At 41.1% G+C, this 19,347-nt stretch overlaps 1 protein-coding gene across 2 annotated transcripts in view; it reads left to right on the forward strand.

Moving 5' to 3' along the window:
* Positions 1-4,317, forward strand: part of ELL2 (elongation factor for RNA polymerase II 2) — a 75,656-nt gene extending 71,339 nt beyond the window's left edge. For both annotated transcript variants that reach the window (XM_082836126.1, XM_082836127.1), the window contains 2 exons: positions 277-321; positions 413-4,317. In XM_082836126.1, the coding sequence (XP_082692252.1) occupies positions 277-321; positions 413-529 (162 nt within the window). In that variant the 3' untranslated portion in view covers positions 530-4,317. The remainder of the gene's footprint in view (positions 1-276; positions 322-412) is intronic.
* The last annotated feature ends 15,030 nt before the right edge of the window (positions 4,318-19,347 follow it).

Genomic DNA, 19,347 nt, shown 5'->3' on the forward strand with positions numbered 1-19,347 from the left:
TAGATTTTGTTTACTTTCTTTTGCTTTACAAACAGTGCTACAGTGAGTAACCCTGTACATGTGTCATTTCACAATTAAATCTGAAAGAAAAGTATAAGTGCTGAGTCAGTTTTGCATTTGCCATTTTAACGGCAGTTGCCAAATTGCCCTCCTTAAAGACTGTACCAATCTACAGTTCCATCATTAATATTTCCCACACCCTTGCCAATTGTGTGTTATCTGTTTACATTGCAAAGAAAAAAGTTCCCTTCTGATTGCTAATTATTAATTTTCTAGAGTGTTCATGAAGAAGTCTTACAAGAATATCAGAAGATAAAACAGGTAGGTATTATCACTGTTAGTTTTCTGACCTTTAGTTGAGAAGTGTTATGAATTCCACAGTCTTACTCCTCACTCTTTTTTTCATCCACAGTCTAGTCCCAATTACCATGAAGAAAAATACAGATGCGAGTATCTTCATAACAAGCTGGCTCACATCAAAAGACTAATAGGTGAATTTGACCAACAGCAAGCAGAGTCATGGCACTAGAGCTCTGCTTGGACCAGAAGATGTGAATAAACTTAAGCTTATTTATTTAAAATTCCAAATGAATTGCTCTCAAATTCTAAAAAATGAAACTTTGCCTGTTGGAAGTTTCAGTATTAGTAAACTTGAGTTACCTTCCCCCCCCCGCCCCCCGCTGCATTTTACTTTGTTTCCTTGCATTTTTGAAGCTGCTTTTTCTGGTCCTTTTTTCCTACTTAAGACTTGTGTTTGTCAGTAGAAATAATTTTTTTTGTAGATATTGGGGATCCAATGTCTGTACTTCAAATCAATTTTTTTCCTTAAAAAACTGTGTTTGTCATTAGAAATGATTTTTTTTAGATATTGGGGATCTAGTGTCCACACTTCAAAGTTATGTGTGTTTAAAAAAAACAGTAATGTACAAGGTGAAATGCTTTTGGATAAACATAAGCCTATTTTCTGACCTTTCTTAATATGAACTCTTTGCCTTAAATGGTAGAACATTTAGAAATTTGCACAAAATACAAAAAAACTTAAAACATTGTTTTGGAGGGTTAAGAAATAGAAAGGTGTGTATGTGTATAGATCTATATACACATATGTATATATAGTCTGACTTGATCTAGAACAGTAAATCTGCCCTGCAAATTAACCCCCCATTGCAATGGTTGCCTTAAGGTGTTTGCTAGTTGTGTACCTAGTGTGGTTAATCATTAGCTACACTGCTTCCCACTTGATTAGAGCAATGGGAAGCACATTGTGGCCTACCAGCGTCTGAAAGCGTGTGCTCGACCTGTATGTGTGCAGAGGTGGTGTGGATGTGAGCGTGCGTGAAGGAAAAAAGCTGCTACTCTCAGTAGGCCAAACGCTCAGGTGAAACAACTGATGAGTGTTACTGTAGGTTTTTTTTTCCTATCAAATTGCTACTTCTATTGTGGAAGACAAAAGCATTTCCATTTCAACAGTTTGTCAACTTTATTAATGTTGGGCAAAATTGATATGTTATGAAAATGAAACAGATCTATAGTTTGGGGCAAAATTATAAAATTAAACGTGTAGGTAACCTATTTATATACTGCTATAAAGTATTTTTTGAAGAGAGATATGCAAAGAAGCTATTACCTACATGAAATGTATATTTAAAGATTTTTTTTTTCATCCTGGGTGCCAGGAATATAAAAAAGAGTGGATATATTTAACCATAACATACTGTGATTCATCAAACAGCACAAACTTTCATTTCATGGAGTTTATCTGTTGACGTTGATTTAAACTATCATTTGTTTTATCATGTGGGAACATAAGTTATGTGGTCAAAAATATAAGGATTTTGAACTAATGTTGATTCAAGTTGTGTTGTCTTATCGTATTGTTTTTCAAAGTGCTGCCAGTTTAAAAGGGAAGCATTATGTTTACAAATATGTTTTGAAATGTTTGCCAAAATTTTGGTGGTATCTTTAATAAAGATGTTTGTCTCCAGCATCCAAAACAATAAAAAAATAAATAACTTCGTTGTTTATCACTGTAAACCAGAAAATGTTGGTGTCCAGAAAACCTGAGAGAGCGTGTAGATGAAACTTACTCTTCGGAGTTCTTCTAAAACATTAACAGGAAAGAGTAGATAATATAGTAAAAGTATACAAAAGTATACTTTACAAAGACTGAAACAAGACCCTGTGCACTATAACTCTAACATTACCACAGCAATTTGATTTCTATGTAGCATGGACCTCCTGGGGAATTCGATTTTATTTTAGCATTGAGATCCCTGGTGCTCTTCCTTTTACCTCAGAATTGGTACAATCATTACTAAGCGTTCACTGATATCAAACTTTCAGTTGGAAAAAAAAAAAAAAAGCAGTAAAGGAAACTTAATTGGGGATAAATTTGGTCCTCATATCATATGGTAGAGTCTCCTGAGGGATTTGTCTGTAGGTAATGACCTCATCGGTGTCATTTCTTAGACATCACGGCCTTTTAATCAAAGATAGTGTGCTGCTACTTGCTATGAGTGGTGTTTCTCAAAAGCAAGGTGCTTGGACCACTTGCATCACCCAAATTAGAATCTCTGGGGATAGGGCCCACATAGCCCCATTTTCATAAGTATCCTCCAAGTGATTTTGCAAGCTAAAGTGTGAGAACAATTGGCTTGGAAGTAACACTAAACCTTTAGGTCTCTAAATCTCAGAGTCTTGAACTGAAGAAGTTCGGCTATTGGCTTTGTTTTTTAAGCCCCTCCCTGTCAGCAGGTGCAACTCACTTTTCCTCTCTACATCATTTGTGGCACCCTCTCAGTTGTTTCACTGCTAACGCTTATTTTAGAACTTGTTTACAAACAAGGCAAACCTTCCAGCTGGCTAATTGTTAGCCCTTGGAGCTCCTACCCATCTACATCAGCACATCTTCTGGTTTACAAATTGGGTAATAATGGAAGCTGGAGATGCTTCATGAAAATCCAGCATTGCACACCCGTAGGCTCGACCACCTACCTATAAAAGCCTTAATTTAGATGTTTGTTGTGTACATTGGGCAGATCCTTGCAAAATGTATATCTATCATCAGTTGCAAATTTGAGAGTTGTGAATCTCTGCCTCTGCTATTACCTAAGGCTGCATCTCTTTTAAAGATGGGCGTGAGCCTATTAAGATATTTATAATCATTCTTCATCTCCTACTGCAAGATTTTTAGATTCTCTCCAATAATTGCTGCAGGAATGGGTGGCCACTTAGTATCAGTTACTCTGGTAGAATTTATTTAGTTTTTTGTTTTTTGGGGTTTTTTTGAGAGAAGTAGTAAGTGTAAAATAGCATTGTCAAGATGAGACAATGAGTTGTGTTATTATTTGCTCATCACATTTCATCTTAAGTAATTTGAAGCACTCTTGATGATTTTCACCAACAACCATAAATTAACTCCAGAATGAGCGAGCAGCTGATTTAATACAAACCCAAAATAACATTAACTAGATGTGGTTTTGTTTTATGTGAGGACTTCACTTCCTGTCTCGTTGGTTATTTATTTCCCCTGGAATACTTTAGAGGGGTTAACTTTCAACTGTAAGTAGTGATAGATGTTCAGTACTTGCTCTCACAAAAGTAATTGGTGTGGTCAGTTGATATCATAGCTCCATGCATTGATTATAAAAATCCAGTATTAATTTTCCTTCATCTCTGATTGATCTTTTAACCTTAGTAGTTTTCTTTTCCCTTAAAATATTTCACCTTATTCTGTAAAACAAATGCATATTTTCATGTTTGAAGCAAGGTGTTGAGATGAGGTTTAGACACGAATGGTCCATCAGTTCCGACACTCTGCTTGGTTGCCTTACCCCTTCCACGAGTGCGTCCTTTGTTTCTGGAACTTGGCTGAAACTCTTCAGCCAGTTCATTGTCTTTCCAGCCGTGTGAGTGTTGAGTCACATATGAGTGGTTTTTGCCTTTACTACTTTTAAAGTTCTTACTGTTTATTACTTCCTAAGTGTTACTAAATCCTTTTATTCTATACCAGATGGGGAAAAATTATAGCCAGCTTTGAGAGGAATCTTTTGGGAAAAGATATTAACTGACATGACTAAATGAAGGCAACAGAAGATGTTATCAATGTTCTTTGTAACCTGACAACTGAACAAGGCTATGAGACTCATTTCAAAATATTTTGAAGTGTTAAAAATATATACATATATATCTATGCTGCTTCTCAGTTGTTCTACCCAAACCATGTTAGCAAGGTAAAATGTCACAGAGACTTTTCAGTTAACTGAGCTCAGCAGCTGTGGTGGCCCCTATTGTTCTACACCAATTTCAGTTCAATAAAAATGTTAACTTTGCAATTCTGGTACTCGTTTTTCCTTTGTCTCATTTCAAGGCTCTTAATTTTGTCTTAGAAAAAAAACATCCCACAACAAAGTTCTCTCTGATGCCCTAATGTAAATGATCTTCCTGGGACAGAGCTATTACTTGTTGGTGACTCTAGGAAGTGGGAACACAGGGTATTTGCTCCAGGACCCCCTGCTGCCTGTTTTACAAGTGGAGGACATCCCCTCCAAAGGCAGTATCTCCTAGGGGAACAATAATCACAGTTACCATTTATTGAGGGTTTTCTGTGGGTTACACGCTTTGTATGTATTGTCCCATTTCTCCTCAGCACAACCCTGCTATCCCCATTTTATACACAAGTAAACTGAGGTTTAGAGAAGTTAAGACACTTGCCCATCACACAGCTAGTAAACAGTGGAGACTGGGAAGCCTGACTCCAGTATCTGTTCTTAACCACTTTTCCATACTGCCACTCATATATTGGTACCTATTTAGGGTTAGGGTAACCATCACAAAGTGACAAGTCCAGTAACACCACACAGGGCTAGACTCTTTTGATTCAACGGAGACTAGAATGTGGGTGTTGGAGTGATACCTAATGGATCATTCTCAGTGAGTTGATTTTGTCAGAAATGATAAATTTGAAGGAAGGCCAAAATACTTTTTGAGAAAACGTGTGTGTCCTTTATTTTCAAATGTGTGCTATCTTAACAGTGGGCTATTGGAAGGAGATTGGGACAGTGCAGGTAGAGAGAAGAAGCAGGGTTACAGTCTTGGAATCACATCATTTTCTCTTCATATTAAAAGGCTGTCTCAGTAAAAGACTCCAGCTCTAAGGGGTATCCAGTGTGAATTAGACATAAGAACATTCTAGTTGGATCCTTAGCATGCAGTCTCTACAAGTTTTCCGAATGACTAATGGAGGAGGAAAGGAAGCGAGCCTCAAGTAAGCGCTAGTATTAAAAACCCAGAATGCTCAGTGCCAGCCATGATTCTGGTTGGGTTTATGAGGAGCCCCAGGAATGAATGAGGTTCCCAATGTTGCAGTTACTTCAGCAGCCCTCCCTCCCCCACTGGACATTTGACATTGTACTTGTCTTTCAACTCAACTTCTTTCCTCAGCTACAGGGTGAAAATATGCCTTCTAACTGGGGTATGGAAGAGGCTCAGTTATTGTTTGTAAAGCACTTGGGAGTTCTGAAGACCAGCAATCTGCTGAATGCAACAGGGACAGTTTGTTGGAGCATTATTTTTCTAGGTGAGGATGAGTCTGTTTTGATTGATTACAAAGGGGACAAAGGTTGAGAGAAGCTTAAGTCTTCGAGGTGGAGTGTTCGGGGTTTCATTGATGTAGACCTACACGTACCTGCCCCACTCGTTTTACCTTTCTGAGATTGGGGCTGGAGGCTGGCTGTGGCAATAGGTGGCTCTGATATTTCATGATTGCTTAATTCTCCAGTTGGGGTCAGATGATTCTGCTATATGATGGTGGAGATGTGTTATTATTTACAACTCCTGCCTGCTTAATTCAGTGTGGTGGCCAGGCTGGTGTGTCTTGCTATAATTAGATACTTGGGACAATCTGGGCATCTGGAGAAGGATGGTAAGAATTCCTTATCTGGTCTGTGAAATACGGGAGAGTGCTTCCTGAAGCCTGAGCCCACATTATCGGCCACCAGGTTTGAGAAATGACGGACTGCCTTTCTATACTTCGTGGACTCCAGGGGGCTTACAGAATTCCACATAGGCAGCATGATCTACCTGTCTCATCTCCTGCCGCTCCCACTCCATGCCAGTCACAAGGGCCTGCCTTCAGGGTCTCCAGCACCCTTGCTCCGCCACCCCCAGGCCTTACTTAGCACTTGCAGTCCTTCTGCACCACCGGCTCTACCCTCCATCCCTCTCTCACTTAGCTAAGGCCTCCTCACCCTTAAGATCTCCCCCTTAAACATCACTTTCTCCAGGAAGCATTCTCTAACCTTTCAGACTAACTTGGGTCACCCTAGTGTATGTTCTCTTTCATCTTATGCTTCTCCTTTGCGGCATTTATCACAATTATAATTAAATACTAATTGTATTATTAATTAAATAAGTTCCATGAGAGTAGAGACTGCCCTGTTCACTGGTGTGTCCCCAGCTCCTAGCCTGGTGCCTGGCATAGAGAAGGTGCTCAATAGTAATTTACTGAAAGAATGAATGAGGCAGGCTATCCATATATGTCATTTAAAATTCATGTGGCCAGAGGATTTGGATTACTGCGAAAGACTGCTGTATCATTCAGGTTTGTGTGCCTTGCCACTTTATCTTCCCGAAGTCATGATTAAGGAATGAGTTACTGATGGCAGATTGACTTTGGGAATCCCTTTGCCCTGAATAACTAACTGGACACCTTCAAAAGGTACAGCTCTTTCCAGCACTGGCATTCATACCTCTAGTCACCGCTGGAATATGAGCATCTACGTGGTCTATAATGGTTTGGAACATAAAATGAAATGGTTTAAAAACTTATTTTTATTGTTTATCATAACTGACAGATAGGTTCTGGTTTCATTTCCCCACTGCTCAGGGACATGGTAGAGGATGGCAGAGGATGGCAGTCTAAGCATCTCTAGCCTGATGTTCCTTTAAATTTGACATATGCTTTTCCTGACCTTTTTTTTAATGCCTAGCGCTTCCATAACCTTCTAAGCAGTTGACATTTTGAGGATAATCAAAGGACTTTGGGATTCCTGCAGTGATAGAGTTAGCAGGGCCCGTCAACAGCACCTAGAACAAACAAATGTCTTCATTTCGTAGATGATGAAATGAAGATGTTTAAATGACAGCCACCAGAGCAGGAGGAGACCTCAGGATCTTACACTCTTCCTAGGGAGGAGCTGAGAACAGCCCAGCAGCCACTGCTGGCAAGTGATACGAAGACAGGGAGGAGGGGGAAAGTGCCAAACTAGAGGCGTCACACCACCAGCCGTTCAGAGCACAGTCAGGCTGCAGAGCATGGGCGAGCCTGCAAAGCCCTCCAGCCTCAGCTTCCCCCCCTGAGTGGGGTAGTAACCTGCCTCAGAGGGTTGTTGTGATCACATATATGTGGAGTGGTGCTTGACACCTAGTAAGTTTTCTATACGTATTTTTTTGCTGTTTATTTTCCAATTATTTCTTTCCATCTTTTATTTCGACTTGGAGAGTTTTGTAGCAATATACCTGACAAACAAACAGCCAGCCAGAAATGAAAACCCTATTAGATTTTCGCATAACCGTGATTGAGTCCCTGTGGTAGATAAACACAACCTCGAGCATTTCAAAGTCTCTGCTCCTGATTGCTCTGCAGAATGTTTTCTCTGTGAACTTTTCAGGCACCACATTATAGCTTCTCTTAACATCACCGCTACCAGTAACTTACAGTGCTGATGCATTTGTTCCAGACTAAAGCTTAACTTTTAATAGTCTCTCTATTAATTCTCTTTTCCACGTGTCTTCATAGGGGAGAGTTTTTAAAAGAGCCTTGTCTGTAAGTGCTTCTTGCCATCTAGTTATCAGAGGGGGTTGACAAGCTTCATTTCAGTTATGATGCTTTGGGGAAAAGTCTCCTGTGAAAATGACTCTCCCTCTTACACCTGTAAGCTTTCCCTTCTCCTCCCAAGGAATAGAGTTCATTTAAGGCAGCCTTGTCAAAGGGGTGCGAAGAGGGTCTCCAGGGCTCTCATGGCCATCTGAGCTACAGACTCTGCAGTTGAGAACAAGTGTGAGGGGGCACTAGGGACAGTGGGCAAAGCTCCTCCTGTCCCCGTTCTGCTCCCTTCCCCTCTCGGCCCCTGTTGACAAGCCTTTGTTGCTGCGGTAGCCAGTTATCACATCCCCACCTGCACTTCCCTTCTCTTAACTCACTGTTCTCACCTGAATGATCTATTATGGCCCCTCCCTTCTGTTAACCTGCACGTATTACCATTTCTTCTCTGTTTTTGGTTAACGATGACTTGGCTTATCAATAGTGAGAAGGCCAGTTCAAACCAGGGACCTACAAGCAAGACATGCAAAGTCTGGAAGTAAAGTTGAAAATGCCTTGCAGCGTAGAGAGCCAAAAATGGAACATGGAGTCCTACACCCCGGGGCTGAGACCTGGTTCTGAGATTTACCAACCTGAGACCCAGGGCAATTTGCCCAAACTCCTGAATCTTCCTTCCATCATCACTGGTAGGTTGGGATAATATCTACACACCATGGTTATATTAGAATGAAACAGAGATTGTTGCATCCAACTAGAGGGACTGGGTAGGGCAATCTCACAAACCCACTTTCATGGCTGTTTCTGTCCCCAGAGATGAGATCTCTGGCAAGTCTCACAATTCCTCTAGGACAGCTACTCTTAGATGGTCAAGTCCTGTGGTCACTTTTAGCATAGGTCTCATTTCAGGAACTAGTAAGTCCAGTCTGGTGTAATAGCCAAAACTCTGAAATGCATTTAAAATTAAATCTTCTCCCTTCTTCCAGCTTCGGCCTGATTTAGGCTGGAAGCCAAGTGCTTCTTGCCACCCTCCCCCCTCCTCCCACTTCTTGGCACCTCCCAGGGCTGAAGGAACAGAGGGCAGGGGGGAGGCATAAGGGGAAGGAAAAGGCCTATTTGACGGCGCCTCTGAAATCTGCCCTTGGCTGCTTTCTAGGCATTGTCAGAGCCCGTCCCCCTTGCCTGGGACAGCACCCTGCTGAGCTCTCCAGCCTCTCAGGGTGTTTTCAGGGCATCTCCAACAGCACACCCCGACCTCTTCAGGCAGGAAACTAGCAGCTTAGAGCCCTTTTCTGAAGAACCAGGCCAGCATATGCCAACTAGAGGTGTTTGGTCTCTCATCACCCTCCCACCCCAGCCGCAAACAAAAGTAAGCACTTCAGGCCTGCTACCTATGCAGGTGTAGTGACCTGCAAATGCGTCCTCCACTCTGGTGGAGGACTGGAGGTTTCTCAGACATAAATCAGTTTCCAGCCCCCTCTGTGACCCCTAAGCTTGCAGAGTCACAAAGCAGGTTTTCTTTTTCTTTCTGACTGTATAGAAGAATGATTACATGTAAAAGGCTGTACATATTTAACGTGCACAATTCAATGAGTCTGAGGATAAGTGTATACCGTGAACGCAGCAAGGCCACAAACGTACCCATCACCTCCCAAAGTTTCCTCTTGCCCCCGTTATTATCATTATTTGTGTATGTGTACACACACGGGATAAAAATATTTAACAGAAGATCTATCCTCTTAGCAAATTTTAAGTATACAGTACAGTATTGTTAGCTATAGGCACTGGGCTGTATAGTGGATCTCAGAACTTATTTCTCTTGCATAACTGAAACTGTGTTCCCTTCGACCATCACCTCCCCATCTCCACCTGACCCCCACCTCAGGCCTTGGTAATCACCGTTCTACTCTGCTTCTATGAGTTTGACTATTTTAGATTCTACACACAATTGAGAAAACATAGTATCTGTCTTTCTCTGTCTGGCTGATTTCATTTAGCATAATGTCCTCCAGGTCCATTCATGTTCTCACAAATGGAAGGATTTCTCTTTTAAGGCTGAATAATATTCCACTGTATGTATTTACCACATTGTCTCTACCCATTCATTCGTCTATAAACATTTAGGTTGTTTCCATATCTCAGCGACTGTGAATAGTGTTGCAATGAACATGGGAGTACAGGTGTCTCTTTGTGAACTCAATTTCAATTCCTTTGGATAAACATCCAGAAGTGGGATTGCTGGATCATACGGTAGTTCTATTTCTAATTTTTTATGGAATTTCCACACTGTTCTCCACAGCGGCTGCACCAATTTGCATTCCTGCCAACAGTGCACCAGGTTCCCTTTTCTCTGCATCCTTGCCAACATCTAAGTGGTCTCCACGAAGCCGCTCTCATTAGCCTGTGGTGAGGGGAAGCACACTCTCAACGCTCCATAGAAACCCTCTGATTTCCCACATGAGCTGACTGCTCAACATCAAGCCCTTACGCCACTGTGGAGCCAGAAGCTAAGGAGAACAAAACCTCTACAAGCCCAGCATCTCGCTTTATGTTATGGGGGTAGATGCCATCTATTGTCTTGTGACTCCATCCAAAGCTGTCAGAGTCCTGTGTTAAACCCTGTCATATATGCTCTTGAGTTCCTCAGTCACAGCGTTCGTGCATTCATCCAATAGTTACGTGCACTAGGCATGGTGCTAGGTGGTGGGAATGTACCAGTGAACAGGACAAATGCGAATTACACAAATTATTTGATTCCAATTGTGGTAAATGCTGCAAAATAAATCTCTGAGAATGAATAATAAGGGGACATAGGGCAGTGAGGGAATGGGGCAAGGCCTCCCCGGGGAACTGGCATGGAAACTAATACTTGAAGGATGAGAGGAGTCAGAAGAGAGGGAAACATACCAGGAAGAGAGAACATGTCGGAAAGGCCCCAGAGGAAGGCCTTTAGCACTCACTGAATGCATGTTTATGCAAATCACTTCTCATTCACAAGCGCCATTTAAGGTCTGGCTTTTTTGATGTTGAACTTGTTCCCTCAGGTGCTTTGTCCTTGCTAAGCAATTCTGGGGAGATGAGGCCCAGAGACGCCCTGACATGGTTCCCTCCTGAGAACCACTGGAGGTTATTGCCTATCAGATGCATTTGAGTACTTGAGGTTCTTTCCTGGTGGCCTTCTCATGTGGCTACTAAGTTCTGAGGAAAGTTTCCAAAATAGACCTCAGTTTAGTAGCCAGTGGCTCCCAAAGCGGTCCATGAGTTTTCCCGTGGGAAGGTCTGGACTGGGGAGGCACAGTGGCTGCTCTCCCAGGGGTCGGTGAGCCCACCGTCTCCCCGGAGGCCGGAGGCTGGTGCGGAGTGTGCACACGGGGCGCCACGACTGGCAGGTGCCCTCCAGCGCTGGAGGCATTTGGGGCTCTGGTAAGGAGCCTTGGCCACGTTGATAGAGCCCTATCAGCTAGAGGCAGGTTCTCTGAGGAAGAAAGAAACAACATCTGTACTATCAGAACTGCCAACCCGTCACCTCTGTTGTCAGCAGCCAGGGGAACCATCCGTGTGGTGTGGCTCTAACAAGGGAATCGGTGGGCAAGCAGGAAACCAAAACAAGAGTGGTGAGAGAAAGATGCCCAAAGGACGGGGAAGCTGAAAAAGTGCTTCCAGGAATAAAATGAGGTAAAGCAGGGAGGCGAGGTGGACGCCTCCTTAAAGACCACTTTACAATGTACAGTGCTTTGTGCCTTGGCTGACCACTTTCTCAGCTGTTCACAATTGATCCTCCCTTTAAACCCTTTATAGCGTGGAGTGGGACATCCCACTGAGAACAGGCCAGAGGATGATGTGGTATCAGCTCTAGAACAAGAATACAAATCTTGTTGCCCTACTGCACCCCACTTCCTGTCAGTGTGCCTTTGCCCTCCCAGACTTGGCGCTGATCCCCAAGATTTACCTGGTGACAGAGGAGCCCCAGTAAGGCCTCCTCACAGCCCACTCGTGTTCTGCCTTCTTGAAACTGTTTTTCCTCTAAGAGTACTGAAGTGAACGAACCTCTTTTTACAGAAGGTAAGATATCCATTTCCTTAGCTGTGCTCTGGGCCAGCTACTCCTCATTGCCTGGGCTCCTTCAACCAGGTAAATACCTCAGTCTGCTCTGAAAATGCCTTCTTCTCTGCTAACACCACCCTTGAGCTCGCGCCATTCCACAGATCTCTGATGGTGCTCCCAGGCTTCCTCCACTATTGCAACCATCCCCTCCGTCTGTATTCTGCCCAGAGATGGGGTGGACTGCATCAGAGCCGGACCAAGTGTCCACCTGAGTGGGAACAGAATCTTAAAGGACACTTCTAAGCAAATCAGTTTCACCAGATTATCTTTCTAAGTCACTGACCATGACTGTTACGGTCATTCGATGAAAAAATGAAAATTTGTCCTTTGACTTCTCTTTTGTTAAAAAAAAATTATATCTACTCTTGCAAAAATTTCAAACAGTACCTAGTAAATAAAGTAAAAAGTAGAAGACCCCTGTTCTCACCCACCTACCTTAGGCTCCAGAGGGAGCCACTAACGGTACATATGCATGCACAGTTTTTTCTTCTGTTCAAATAGGATATCAAACTATAGGTCTGCAACTTAATTTTTTTACTTAACAACATTGCTTGAACATTCCACGTGAGCCCCTGTTGACTTCTTTCATTCTTTTTAACAACGGCATGGTATTCCACTGTTTATATCATAATTTTATAATTTAATCACTCCTGATTGAGAGTCAGATTATTCCTAGAAAGGGAAAACCGAAATCATCACCAACAAAGCCAAATAAATGCTGTTTTTTCAACTGAATGGTTTAACATTTTAGTCACTATCCCTGCTGACAATCCCTACCTTGCCTCACTCACTAAATCCTTTTAAAGCATGAGAAAAACACAAAATACAAAGACTGTTTACAGGATGTTCAGAAATAATTTACAAATGTAAAAATTTTAAATATTGTGCATCAGTTTCTAAAAGTGATCAAGGATATTTTGTTTCTTGAATTCAGCATCCTTTGATGCTATGAATGAGGAGAGAAGAAAAAAGGTTAATTTCCCTACTGAAAATTTTGGACTATTACATCATATTATATATTATATTGTATGTTTATTTTATATGTTTAGGATTTACAATAGTTACATTGTTCTTTAACCATAATTTTACGTGCATTTGGTTTAGCTCTATAGTAAACAAATTCTAGGCTCCACCTCATCCTCTAACACTATGCCTTCCCCTTTCCTGAGACTTAATTTTGATTCATCTTGTGGTTGACTAGACTTTGTTGTCCACTTTTTTCTCTAATTGAATACCTCTGTTGAGAAATCTGAGGTCAGCCTGCTCTTTTCCCCCTTATAGGAAATTTGCTTTTTCTGCGTAGATGCCTAGGAATTCTTACATTGTCCTTAAATTTCAGTAACTTGACGTACATGGCATTGTGTTATTCTGTGATCAGTTTTTTCCCCTGAAATCTCTTTATCTGCAGAGTCAGATCATACTTTTTATCAGTGGAGTTTAATTTTATTTTTGACGTTTTTATTTCCTGCTGCATTTGTTCTGTTCTCTACTTCAGGGATACAATTATCTCATATGTTGACTGGATGCTGGCTGTCTTTAATAACTGTCATCTTCTTTCTACTTAATTTCATTTATTTGAGTTTTCTTCATCCTGCAAATGCTATTTTAGTCTCTCTAGTCTGACCTCTGCTTTGCTGAATACGTTTTCAACATCTGTTCTAATGTGATTCTCATTTCTAGGATATTTTTATTATCTTCAATTTCTTTCATAACTCTCAGCTTACTTTAACTTCTTTTGCTTATTCTTCTTTGATCTCTTATATTTCATTTTCAAATTGTCTTTAAAAAGATGTATTTTTCTTTTATTTCTTTGGGAGTGGAGATAGATACACATCTGAGATGATTTGGTTTGCTGGAAGAATTCTTTTTTTTTTTTTTTTTTTGCGGTACGCGGGCCTCTCACTGTTGCAGCCTCTCCCGTTGCGGAGCACAGGCTCCGGACGTGCAGGCTCAGTGGCCACGGCTCACGGGCCTAGTTGCTGCGCGGCATGTGGGATCTTCCCGACCAGGGCACGAACCCGTGTCCCCTGCATCGGCAGGCGGACTCTCAACCACTGCGCCACCAGGGAAGCCCTGGAATAATTCTTTTTAACACTAATCTTCATCTGCATTCTGATTGTTGAGTTTCTTGCCTCCTTTTCGTTTTTTGTTTGTTTTTTAAATTTGCTTTTGGTGTTATTAGTATGCCTAAGGCTACATGAAAACATAGACTCTGCTCTGAAGGGAATGCACTTCTCTCCTGGCTTGGAGAGGAGGGTAGTTATGGAGGGGAGTCAGTGGGTAAGCTAGGGCAGCTACAGGTTTCAGATTGGGTCTGAGTCCTCAGTTTTTAGCCATATTCATCATATTCTCTTGAGTGAGTAGATCACCCAAGCACAATGTCAGTAAGGATCATGAGAGACTCTGGCTCTATCTTTTGTTTGGTTATTTCTGTTTATTTGTAGTTCCTTGTTTGAATCTGAGCAACCACTGCAAATCTGGTTGCCATTACCACTTTTTCATCCTCTCTGCCTTGCCTCCTAAATAGGAATTCTATTTGGGGGAAAAATAAATATGTCTTGCTCAATAACGTCCTTCCATCTGTCTACCATCCTCTCTGCTCTACTATGTAGAACAATCCCCCAGAGGGTGCATTTCTCTTGTGTCCCAACCACACCTTCAGTCCTTGCTCTGAGTAAAAGAGTAGCACCTGGGCCCCTTATAGCACTCACTTTGAGAGAAATCTGAATGCTAATTGGAACCCAGAAGGTGTGTCTCAGCTTTCTATACCCTCCCTTGATTCGGTCCTGATTCACTATTTTGGGCAGATAATGTGATGTGAGATTTTAGCTATTTCCTAGTTTCATTGCACATGGACATTTTCTATCAAAATTTCCCGTTTTAAATTTCATCCCTTTTGTAGGTTTCATGGAAAGAGGTAAAGAATATATAACTTTACACTACCATCCTTTAGCCAGAACATTATTTTTTTCTTCAAACTCTTTAGTTAACAGGCTCCCTGGATTACAAGCATTTTGCTTCACTTAGTTTCATTCAAAAATTTTTATTGAGTAGATATTAGACACAAAACAGTATGTAAGATGCTGCTTAAGGTATAAAAATGAGTAAGACTCCAAGACCTACTTCCAAAGAACATATAGTATAATGTGGGTAAGATGAGAAATCTATAAGCAACAATAGTAAGATGCATTAAATGGGGTCAGTGAGTGATCACATTATGATGGTGATAATGATGATGAAAGGCCCTATGGAGAGTATGATCACACCCTCTGAAGGGATGATAAAAGTTAAAAGGAAAGAGAAGAACTGGTGGGCAACATTCATCCTAAGTAACTTGAGGTAGGGTGTTATGATGACAAGACAATGGGCTTTACAATACAGACATGGGCTCACCTCTCAGATTGTACAATTACTTTATGCCCTCAGTGAAATCACTCCTCTCTGATCGTCAGTTTTGTCTTTGTTAAAATACTCAATGCTTCCAAACTGTTGTCAGAATCAAATGGAATAATGCATGCCGAGGTCCCTGCACAGTGCCTGGCTCATAGTAAGTGTTCCATAAATGTTTATTTTCTTTCTGAATTAACTCTGTTTATCATACTTCATCCTTTCATTGCCATATCTGTTCTGTCATATTAACTATTTAACACAGAGGAAGATTTTTTTTTTTAAAGCTGAGTGCTCTTATGCCCTTGTTAATTCCATCTGCTATATAATTGTATAACACAACTATATCATTGCTCTGTTAACCTTATCTCTAAAAAGATCAAATGAGACAATCATGAAAGTGTTCCTCAAACTGTCAAGTAATAGCTGGTGTAAGGAAATGGTATTATCATAATGTACACTTTATCTTATATTCTGTCCTTTTAAAAGAAATCCCAACCCCTCCTTTGAATGGGACGTGCCTGTAACAGATTGGAACTGGGCTTACCCTGGTGTGTATTTAGACAATTTCTCTACCAATTCAAGGCCATCTCTCTGAGAATATTTAGCATCTGCTTGAGGCTGGTTTAGAACCTCGCCAGTGTTTTCCACAGAGGTGCAATATTATACACATAAAAAAGAAAATAGGTCAAAATCTCCTGTAGTTGTGCTGCCTGGTTCCTCGGCTAAAGGTCATTCTTAATCCTCCTGCAGCTCCCAGAACACTGTGTGCAGTGTGTTTTTAAAAAATATTCCAGGAAGGAAATGGCTTCTTGAATGAAAAGCAGGGAACACGTTTTTATTGGGAGCAAAGGACCCCAAATGTTTCACAATTCCATTTAAGACACTGCAAAGATGAGTTCTAGGGAAACTTCGTGGTGGTATTTTTCCTATAGTTAAATTTTGAGACCACATCCCTGGATAGAACCATGGCTGGGACTTTAACCATTATCCTTCTGTGAAAGGGGATGGAAAATGAGAGGATTCCAAGGGCCAGTGTCACCACACCCACATGCAGAGAATGGTATTAGCGTGGCTGGAGAGTTTCTGAGCTGAGACTACGCCACTTCTCAGAAACATAGAAACCAAAAGGAAGTCTGAGAATGCCACAGGGCACACTCAGACTGCTATGAAAGACATGCACTGAACAAAGGGCACAGATAACTGCGAGGCCAACCTGGAGGGCTGCCCCCTTGCCCCCTTGGCATTCCCACTTCTCAAGAGGAGCAGCAGCTGCTCCCACACCTCTGCCTTCAGCCAACCAAGTCCATCTCCCAGAGACACTGGCAGTTCCTCCATCACCCAGAGTACTGTCCCCTGGTTAGATGATACGGTATTCAGAAACGCAGTTATTTTCAGAAGTAAATTTTTTGTTCTCTGAATATGATCTCATTTCCACATTTCCTAAACCTACCATACAACTTGAATTACCTTTTTTCTATTCATAGCAGTTCCCTCATCCAGTTTTGACTCAACGTTTATCAAAGGATGTGCCGCAACCTCAGACATTTGTTTGGAAATACTGTGTGACTCAGGAACAAATGAGTAAGTAAACATGAGCACACAGGTATCATCCCTTTGATTTACTATCCTTTATTTTCTAAAAGGGATGCTTCTTTCTCCAGGTATTAGCCAATAAGACATACAAAAACAAAACTATATGTATCTACATACACATATGTGTACACATGTATGTGTACATGTATGTATATAAAATTTGGCTGATGCAATACAATTTACTGCAAAAGTTGTACACATTAAAAGAAAAACATTGTAGCAACATCTCCTAAAAAAAAATGATGCCAAAATTAAAACCTATGTCACTGAAAGGTTAAAGTATATTACTTCTAAGATCTGTTAAATCCTTTTGCTTCCTGAAGCATACATTCTATATCAGTATTGCTTCATTGTGGACATCAGTACCTTCTTTGCTTCCTTTAAGCCCCTAAAATAAAACTAGCTCCCCCAAACTAAAATAGTAGGTTTTGTTTTTGTTTCTACTCATGTGGGGGAGTGACTGAAAAAGTGTTCACTGTGAAATTAGTAAAAACACCTTGTTTGGCCCACACCGTGTGGCTGCCCCAGGCCTGGGACCTGGGGCTGAAATTGTACAGAACAGCCCCACCTGGGCTTATTTTGACGCCTGAGCCCAAACACTCCTTGCCTCTTTCTGTTCCTGTTCTCTGTCACATCTTAATGTGGGCCTTAGCTTACCTTTATCTTGCTGTTAGCCCACTTTTTTACTAGCCTTCTTGGCTTCCCTAAGGGCCCTGGAAACCCTCACATAAAGTCAAGATGACTCTAAAAGTTTATTTGGACACGTACTCTAAAACCTTGACCAGCTGTTGTGGGGATATCTGGTCACCTTAGCAAAAGCACAAAACAAGTATACATTGCCTCTAGTTCCCAAATGAATGTTACCTTTATTTCTTGCCATTAAACAGAAGAATGCCATTTGGAGCGAAGCTGTGAAAGTTGGGTTTATATGTAGATACACCAAGAAGATACAAGTAATGCAGTTCATCATAATCCATGTGCCTGTCCTTTGGACCAGAAGCAAAGAAGCCACCCTGGTGGGAGTGCTTACCTTGGGTCCACAGACACCCAGGGGGCTCTTAGATGGTATTCCGGGGATCTATATATTTGGATGGGAGAAAGACTCACTCATTTATTTTCACTAACCTGTAACTGAAATTTAGTATTTCTTTCAATTATGAGGATAGGCAACAAAGCATAATAGTTACCTGTGACTTTGTCACCAACCATTGTTGTCAATACCTTGAAATATCATTAACATTCATCACTGCTTTGAAGGTACAGTACTTACTAAACCCACCAATACATCTTATTTCATGTATTAAGAAGCATCTATGTTACTTTATCACTCATTTTTTATATGTTTGATAACTATTCTTCAGTATAATTGGTTTCCTTAGTATCCTATGAATTCTGTTTTATACTTTTAAGAACATCATTCTAAGAAGTGGTCCATAGGCCCTACCAGACTTCCAAAGGGGCTATGGCTTAAAACCAAAGATTGAGACTCTCTGCACTAGGGTTTCACAGACAAATTTGAATTGTTGATTTATGAATACATCAATCACAATTGAAACATGGTGGACGATAATGACCAATGTTTACGGAATTTGATTTAGGCATGGGCTTCTACCAGGTGTTCAACCCTCCTGGGTCAAGAAATTTCAATGAAAGGGTGAAGAGAAAGAGAACCTATTGTCAGCAAGCTTTCAGAACTGCAAGGCAAGCCATTACGTAACTATAGGCTTGATTCACTGGTTAGCCTCCTTTATTCAGCTCGCTGAGATTACAATATTCCTGTCTTCAAGGGTGATTATAGGGTACTAGGCCTGCAGGTTCAAAACTGCCCTCTGCAGCTATTCGTAAATTCCTCTGACTCTTTATTCATTGTCTGTTGAGTTCCCTAGTCCTTTGCCCTAGAAGTTCTGGCTTATTACTCTGACTTACAGTTTTACTTAGAATTTTACAACGCAAGATGGTTCCTTGTCTTCAACAGAAGTTGACTCCATATAGTCAGGTCCTACTGGACTTGAGATATTTCTTCCCTTAATTTCAGCTGATTCATATTCTCAATGGCTGACTCAGCGTCATGACTCAATAATGACAATAGCATTCTAAACTGACGAAATTTGAAGAGAACAGTGGACAGAAATAGATGGGGAAAACATGTAAAACAAGTGACAGGAATAAAAGAAATACCAAATGAATGACTACCACTGTTCCTCTGTCTTGGAATAAAATAAAAACTTTACTAATAATAACACATAATTTGCATTTGAGTAGAGCTTTTATAGTCATTATTTTGTTCAATGTCCAAAACAACTCTGTAAACAGTTACAAAAACTGAATCTCAGAAAACCCATAGGCCCCAGACTAAAAAGTGGGGCACCAGCCAGGGAAGGGGGCTAAGCTTTCTACCCTTGGGGCATGGGCTTCTCCTCACAACACAAAATCTGAAGAGC

Source organism: Leucopleurus acutus (genome assembly GCF_964270905.1).
Source record: "Leucopleurus acutus genome assembly, chromosome: 3".
NCBI classification, from domain to species: domain Eukaryota; kingdom Metazoa; phylum Chordata; class Mammalia; order Artiodactyla; family Delphinidae; genus Leucopleurus; species Leucopleurus acutus.